This window comes from Octopus bimaculoides, chromosome 18, assembly GCF_001194135.2.
Source record: "Octopus bimaculoides isolate UCB-OBI-ISO-001 chromosome 18, ASM119413v2, whole genome shotgun sequence".
In the NCBI taxonomy this organism is placed as follows: Eukaryota; Metazoa; Mollusca; class Cephalopoda; order Octopoda; family Octopodidae; genus Octopus; species Octopus bimaculoides.
The window spans coordinates 6,659,562-6,668,096 of NC_068998.1; the positions used below are offsets into that span (position 1 = coordinate 6,659,562).

At 35.5% G+C, this 8,535-nt stretch overlaps 1 protein-coding gene across 2 annotated transcripts in view; it reads right to left on the reverse strand.

Annotated features, from left to right (window-relative positions):
* Positions 1–581: 581 nt before the first annotated feature.
* The window catches only part of LOC106870037 (VPS35 endosomal protein-sorting factor-like), a 22,929-nt gene continuing 14,975 nt past the window's right edge, over positions 582–8,535 (reverse strand). For both annotated transcript variants that reach the window (XM_014916008.2, XM_052974293.1), the window contains 9 exons: positions 7,835–7,915; positions 6,994–7,156; positions 6,062–6,139; positions 5,087–5,201; positions 4,433–4,572; positions 3,956–4,121; positions 2,501–2,619; positions 1,386–1,532; positions 582–842 (listed from right to left, as the gene is read on the reverse strand). In XM_014916008.2, coding sequence (XP_014771494.1) covers positions 741–842; positions 1,386–1,532; positions 2,501–2,619; positions 3,956–4,121; positions 4,433–4,572; positions 5,087–5,201; positions 6,062–6,139; positions 6,994–7,156; positions 7,835–7,915 — 1,111 coding nt within the window. In that variant the 3' untranslated portion in view covers positions 582–740. The remainder of the gene's footprint in view (positions 843–1,385; positions 1,533–2,500; positions 2,620–3,955; positions 4,122–4,432; positions 4,573–5,086; positions 5,202–6,061; positions 6,140–6,993; positions 7,157–7,834; positions 7,916–8,535) is intronic.

Below are 8,535 nucleotides of genomic sequence, written 5' to 3' on the forward strand. Positions count from 1 at the left end.
ACAACAACAACAACAACAACAACAACAACAACAACAACAACAACAACAACAACAACAACAACAACAACAACAACAATAGTAATCTTTTCTACTCTAGGCACAAGGCCTGACATTTTTGGAAGGGGGTCAGTTGATTAGATCATCCCCAGTACTTAGCTGGTACTTAATTTATTGACCCCAAAAGGATGAAAGGCAAAGTTGACCTCGGCAGAATTTGAACACAGAATGTAAAACCGAAAAAAATGTCGCTAAGCATTTTGTCCAGTGTGTTAACACTTCTTCCAGCCTACCACCTTAATCATCATCATCATCATTTAACGTCTTCTTTCCTTAAAAATAATTACATTGTCAAACCAGGACTAGAAATTTCAATAGATTGGAAAGAAATTTATAGGGGAAAAAAAAAAAAGATAAATATAATAATAATTATAATAATGTGTAAATCTACTTATTTCAGTGTTAGTTAGCAGTAAATGGAAAAGAGAAAACAGTTTATTTTTAATAATCTATTTCTTTACCAAACAGAAAACTAACCACTTTGATTTAACATGTCTTTCCAATCCAGGAACAATAAATGAATGCAAAGTCACATGGTTTATTTAATTATAATTGTAAGGCGTTATCAAAAATCGTTAAGTAGATAACAAATGAACTTTTGATTTTATTTTTGACAATTCTACATACTCCCAGCATCAGATTCAGTGAGAGATCTAAGCGGGTGCTTCAGCTTCAAATTAGTATCACGATTGAAACTCCGATGACATTTTACTAGTTAAACTGGTGAAACCCTTATTGGCCATGTTGTTTTTGGCTTTTAGTTGCACATAATGCAGGGCTTGACTCTGAAAAGAGAAAAGGGAAATAGAAAGGAAAATAGAATAAATTACAAAAATTCAACTGATTAATTATATTGGTGGATGTTACAAAAGTTGTTTGGGCAATTAATTAAGTCAAATGTGTATCATCCTTGACATCATTGTTTTAATGTTTGCTTATTTACGCTTACATGAGTCAAATGGAATCTGTTGAAGCAGATTTTCTGTAGCCAGATACTCTTCCTGTAGCACAATCTGAAGCACCTTTTTCTATCTGAATCCTTATTTTAATTATATATTTTTATTTATTTAATTAATTCAATAATAGGATGAATTCTTTATAAGAATTCATCAAGTAGCTAGCATGAAAAAATAACCTCATAAGGGAAAAATCCATCATTTATTCCCCAAAATGTGTTTATTATGGTAGTTTGACCTTAGAGTCTCTCTCTTAGTGTGAGGCATTCATGTATAGTAATGCCCTTATATAAATAAATTTGTATTTATTTATCTATTTATTTATTTATTTATTAATTAAAAGAAAAAATGGAGATGATTCTTCTCACTTACAATTTGTTTCTTATCCATGCAACCATGCTTCTGTGATAGTCCCCATAGATTAACAGCTAAAGTAAGCATATTGGCTTCTGTCAGTTGTCCGTGGGTAACAATAGTGTTGAAGAGCTCCAGAGCAAGATAGCTTTGCCTTTTAAAAGCCTGGACGAGAAAAAAAAAAAATGAAATCACAATTAATCAAGTAATTAGGGGATTAAAGGATGTCCTCTCAAGGCGAAAACCCACAGTATTTGGAATTCTAACAAAACATCCATGTTAAGTTGGACAGAAATGCTTTGAGACCAACCCCAAAACCTGCAAAATGCAAGCACAAGATGATGTTTGGCACATAAATGAAAAGTTTTTATCAAAATTTCATGCTAATTTAAGTCACTTTAAAACTGGAAAATTTATATTAAAGAACTAGAAATGGATTCAAGCAGGTTGCTATCAAAAACATTAACTCTTTTGTTATCATATTTTTTCTGCAATACATTGCCTTAGGTTCAATACATTTTGGAAATAATAATTCATTAGAATAATTCATTATTTATCTGGTTTTTGGAACATATGAAATCTGACGGAAAGTTTTAATTTAACCCTTTAAGCATTTAAACCAGTCATATCCAGCCCAAACATTCTACTTGGTTTTATGTTCAAACTAGCCAGATCCAGCCTCTCACAGCTACCCTACAATGTCATTCTAAAAATAAACAATCACATTATCAAAATCTTGAAGCTACAAACTAATACATGATTAATTCCAAAACAATATGAATAAAGAAACATATCCGACAGAGTAATCTGAATTTTAGAACAGGGAATTTTTTTATCATAGAAATTGGGCCAATCTCAGGTGGGTTGGTGTTAAAAAAATTAAAGGATATTAATGTGTGTGTGTGTGTGTGTGTAGAGAGAGAGAGGAGTATAAAAATATAAGAGTGTCTGATGATAATTTTTATTTAATATAACAGTTCAGGTGAGATAAAATAACTAACGAAGACAATATTACCAGGTTGGAAGCCAGATTAATAACTAAACAAAAAAAAATTGGGGAGAGAATAAGAACTGTAGCGATAAAACATTAGAATCTTCCAAAATATTAAACCCATGAAGAAGTTCCAGCTTACCTCTTGTGATGCCAGTGTTTTTAAGTGTCCAAGAATTTCGGTGATTAACGAGTCACATATGGTTCTAACTTCTTCAATAAATATTGGATCTGAACCATAGAGTTTATCATTGGAATCAACTGAAAACAGAAACCAAAGACAACAAAATGAATAAAAAAAAAATAGAATAAAATAAAGTACAACAGTGATTGTTTTTGTTTTGTTTTTTTTTAGCCCCAGGCTGGCCTTGACTGAGCAGGCTTATTATCAAAAGTGTATTCCAGTTAATGATTAGTCTATCATTTTGGATGGAATCTAAATGTATTGCTAATGATTCCTTTTTTATTTAAGATGGTATGATGTGTTTTGAGGGAGATTTGGCTGCTATTTCTAGCAGGTTGAACGATCACATAAAATGTTCTGTCATCAACTCACCAAAATAAATATGGTGGTATTATTCCTTCACCTCTTTATATGTTCCAGCCCAAAGGGTGTGGCCATGCTAGGGCACCACCCATATTGAGAAAACAAACATCTCAGACATGGGCATGGCTGTGTGGTAGGAAGCTTGCTTCCTAACCACATGGTTCCAGGATCAGCCTTATTGCATTGAGTGGTACCTTGGGCAAGTGTCTTCCATAGCCTCGAGTAAACCAAAGCCTTCTGAGTACATTTAGTAGAGGGGGAAACTGAAAGAAGCCTGCTGTATATATGTGTGCGTGTGTATGCATGTTACGGGGATGTAAACACACCAGCATCGGTTGTCAAGCAATGGTGGGGGGGGGGAAACAAACACACACACACACACACACATATATACACGTGTGTGTGTGTGTGTGTGTGTGTGTGTATATATATATATATATACTTTTAAAAAATAACGTCGACCACTAACGTGGACAATTAATGCGCTAGAAATAGATCACATCTTGTGTCTATTAAGACATAAATTGTTCTCAACATGAAATATAGCAGCATGACAGGCTTCTTTCAGTTTCCATCTTCCAAATCCATTCACAAGGCTTGGTCGTAGAAGACACTTGCCCAAGGTGCCACATGCAGTGGGACTGAAGCTGGAACCATGTGGTTGGTAAGCAAGCTACTTTACCACACAGCCACTGGTTGCAAGAAAGAGGCATTAAATATCAGAAAGTGGAATTGTTACAGAAAAAAAAGAGAATTATGGCAGGACATGATCACCTATGTCCTACGTCTTAGACATGAAGACAAACACAAACATACAAGCTTATGCAGTGTCCATCTAATCTTGCTCACAAGTTATTATTGAACACAAATATATAGTAAAAAAAAAACACTTTCTCAAAGTACTGTAAAGTGGAATTGAACACAGAACCATGTAGTTGTGAAGCCAGCTTCTTAACCACACAGCCATACGCGTATTTTTCCTTATGTCCTGTGTTGTGTTACATAATTTTCCTCAATCATTGCTTTATTAGCTTCTCTTGCAGTTCTTACCTTTGCTAACATGATACAGGTAATCTTCTTGACAGGAACCTGATAACATACATAACACTCGGATGTAAAGCACTATTTTCCCGTCTGTGTTCGATTCTGTGTTGTAACCTTTTAACACATTTAGCAATCCCTTTAAGACATACATCACGCCAGCATCAGGATTGTCCTGAAAGAACAGAAAATTATCTTTATTATTATTATTATCATCATCACCATCATCAGCAGTAGTAGTGCTTGACAACCAGTGTTGGTTTGCTTATCTCCCCATAACTTGGCCGTTTGGCAAAAGGGATCGATAAAATAAGCACTAGACTTTAAAATAAGTACTGGGGTTGATTTGTTCAACTAAACCCATCAACGATGCCCCAGCCTGGCCGCAGTCCAATGACTGATACAAGTAAAAGATAAAGTATGGAAGGCAATAAGAGGAAAAGAGAACAGCTTTTTTTTTTTATTATTTTTGGCAACAATACTCACTGGTACCACGAGAAGAGTCGAGATGAAGTTACTCAGGAATTCAACCAATAATGGTTCAGTCTGCCGGACCACATTGTCGATCTTTAAACTCCGAGGAATTTCTGGGATCAACAGTACGATAGCCTTGAAGAATTCATCAGCTGCAGTAGACCAAATAGAAGAACATTGTTAATATAACAACAAATTATATATATATGAAAGAAATTTTAATATAAAGAAATGTCAAAATTATAATCATCATCATCACCAACACCATCATCGTAGCAAAAGGGACAGCCCCTTTCTGGCTGGAATCTTCAAAGTCATTATCAACAACATACTTCTTTAAGACAGTCACACAGAGTGATATATATATATATATATATGTCTATGTTTACATGTACACAAAGACACATATAGACACAAAACCACATACACAACCATATATATCCCAATGCAACTACACAACTCCTCAAAGATGTCCATGGAACCATACATAAAAGACACTAAAGAAGGAAGGTATCAGAACTGTTATCACCTTAATGTTTGCTTATCTCCTTCTTTAATTTAATTCAATCCAATTAAAATAACAGGAAAAACTAAAGGAAAGAAGACATAAAACCAAAAAAAAAAAAAAAAAGATTAAATATTAAAAAAAAGCAGTGAGTGACCAACCTTGACCAAGACATTGGTTTAAGAGTGCCACTTGTCCAGAAAGTAAATACAAGTTCAACTGACTAAATGTGAACCTTAGTGATGGAATTGTGATGAAACAATATGCAGCACAAGCCTGGAATTGAAGAAAAAAAAAATACAGAATGGTAATTAACCATACTGTTCTTTCCACTGCTTCATGCTGACATACAGGCACCATTTTTCATCACCAGTGATGATCCAATGAAGAGTTACTTTTAATGTTAATGCAATAAGCTTTTTTAAATTTGAAGACGAAATATTTCTTTTTAAATTTTGATTGGTTTCAATATCAGAGACGAAGCTGATTAATACATGTAAATATAAAAACTTTTTTACAACTCTGAAGACGAAGATAATAGTTGGAAGCATTTATAATCTTATACATACACAAATCAACATTTTAAGCTATTGCTTTTCATTCATGCCTTTTTGGTTAAGTACACAAAATGAATAAGATCTGTTACAGAGTGTGATGTCAAGTTATTCATAGTTTCAAAAGGCTCACTACATCAGTGTAATAATTCACACACACACACACAGAGCCTTATTTGTGCTTATGTTTTCAAAATTTATTGGAAGCACCAAAATCTACGAATGTCTCTTCCATCATCCTTTATCATCCATCTTCCATGCTGGTATGGGTTGGACAGTTTTGACAGGACCTGGTGCCTTGGGACTGCATTAAGCTCCACTATCTGTTTTGGCATGGTTTCTATAGCTGGATGCCCTTCCTAATGTCAACCACCTTACAGAGTGGATAGAGTGTTTTTTTTTTTGTTATGACACACCAGCACTGACAAAAAGATCCTTTGAGACAGGGGTGGTGATATTGAAGGCAGTGGCTTTGTGCCTAGTGCTGAGGGGTTAGAGTATGATAGAGGAATAGAAACGGGGGTCTTGCTGCAGAAACTAGAATTTAGTAGAAGACAAATATCAACCTTAAAGGTTCCTTACCTTCACAAAAGCAGCAGTCTTTTTTGTGTGTTTCCCTTTGACAATCTTGTGGGTGGACATAGCAAGCTGGTTCACAGACTGCAGACAGAAATAATTATATAATATGTTAATCATATGATAATCTTTTCTACTAAAGCACAAGGCCTGAAATTTTTGGGAGAAGGAGTAAATCAATTATATTGCCTCCAGTGGTTCTTATTTAATCAACATGGCTGTCATCCAATCCTTACTAGTTTCCAAGTAAGGTAATATTTCCACATGACCATACATGTTTATGGGGAAGATTGGAAAAGAAGGAGTCTGCTTGTATGAGGGTGACACTCATTTATAACTATCCAGTGATGTCAAGACACACACAAACACAAGATGGGTTTGTTTGTTTCTGTCAGCCAAATCCATTCACAAGGCCTTGCTCAACATGAGACTATAGCAGAAGACACGTGCCAAAGGTACCACATGGAGGACTGAATCTAAGACCATACAGTTGGGAAATGAACTTAACCATATCTACATCACACATTTGCGCACATCCATCATCATCATCATCGTTTGTCCGTTTTCCATGCTGGCATGGGTTGGACGGTTTGACTGGGTACTGGCAAGCCAGGAGGCCACACCAGGCTCCAATCTGATACCTCTGCATTCCCGTGTATGCAAATGAGTGACCTATTTCACACCCAGCTTTTCCTGATTGCATGAGTAGAGATGTTTCTCTATTCATCTATTCCTTGTTGAAGAAATTCTATAACTGGTTGTGTTATCAGTGACCACTCCACGGTCAAGTAAACTGTTGTGAAGCAGTTGGAACTAAGGACCATGTGGTCTAACCTCTAACCAATCAGCTATTGGCCAATGCAACCCTAGACATGCTAAGAAACCTCTCAATCACAACTGATTAAGGGTTAAATAACTGCATAACTTGAGATACTTACATGAATAAGAGCCACAAGGACTGGGTCCAGGTTGCTGAAAGTGGCACGGGCCTCAACAAAAAAGCTGAGTTGCTGCTCAAAATCTTGGCCAAATGTGACCTTCCGCAGGAAACCAATTATCAAATTACTAATTAACCTCTTCTCATCTTCAAGAGTCAAAGCACTGAAGAAAGAGAGAAATGGAGTAATTAGGGATGGTAAAAGTGGATGATGAGCAGGAGAATAAAGGTAAAAACAAACAAAATGGTTAGGATTGTTTTAGTGGAGACAGAAAGTAATAGCCGTGACCCCTTACAGGGCTTCCAAGACTTGGGGAGCAAGATGTCATGAGATAAGTGACCTGGTTTGAATGTTTGCAACAGAGGGAACCCCAGTAAAGGCATCAAAGTTGTCAGGTGATTGTGTCAAACCAGGCTGAGGGTTAAGTCTCCCACTCAGGTAAGCTGTGGCAGGATTTGAACTCAAAGAGCTTGAACAAAGACCACCAGGCATTCAGTTCAATGTCTTTACAGTTGTACCAGTCTACTTAACTGGGTTGGGTACTGCTTTTTTGTTTTAATTGACCCCGAGAGAATGACAAAGTGGCTCACAGCAGGATTATAACTCAAATAAACCCAGTTATGTTAATAAAAGAGCAATCAAACCCATTTAAATTAATGAAAGGCAATTAAGCAATTATGTTAATGAAGAGCAAACAAACCCAGTTACGTTAATGAAAGGCAATGAAATCCAGTTAAACTAATGAAAGGCAATCAAACTCAGTTACTTTAACAAGAGGTAATTAAACCCACTTTTAACTTGGTAGTTTCCTTGTTTGTTTCAAATATTTTGAAAAACTTACTTGACAGAGTCATGGGCTATTTTACAAAGAAACATCATGGTGTTGATAATAACTGGGTCATCAGTGGGATCTAATTGGTACCTGCAGAGATAGAGGTGAGATTGAATGAGTGAGTGAGACAGACAGGAATTGGGAGACAAGGAACAGAGAGAGAAAGACAGAGGTGGGAAACAAGCAGCAAGATAATGGAAGATATGTGTCATCATCTTTGCTTTAATGTCTACTTTTCCAGACAAGATTCATTGAGGAATATTCACAAAGGCCTGGTGCTCCTCTTTGTCACCAGTTGTTTCCAGGCAAGTTAATATTTTCCCCCAAGTCTGGGCAAGTTTTCACTGGAAATTACCAACAAATGTCACTGGTTCTATGAACAGTGAAATTTATTTACAATTGATATTTAATATCAAGATGAGACTCATTTACACATGGATGGATGGATGGATGGATATATATATATATATATATATATATATATAATTATTACAAATTAAAAGGGTAAAGGATTATCAATTTATTAATTTATTAATAAATTGATAATTAATAATTTTTACCAAGCCCTTCGGTATGTAAGCACCATTATCGGTGGAGAACTTATTTAAAAGTTCAAATATATTTATAAACATAATTAAGGGATCAGCAAATATTTGCTTGGAGTCTCAGCTTTTTTAGCTGCTATTTCTGAACTTCGGTATGTGGTGAAG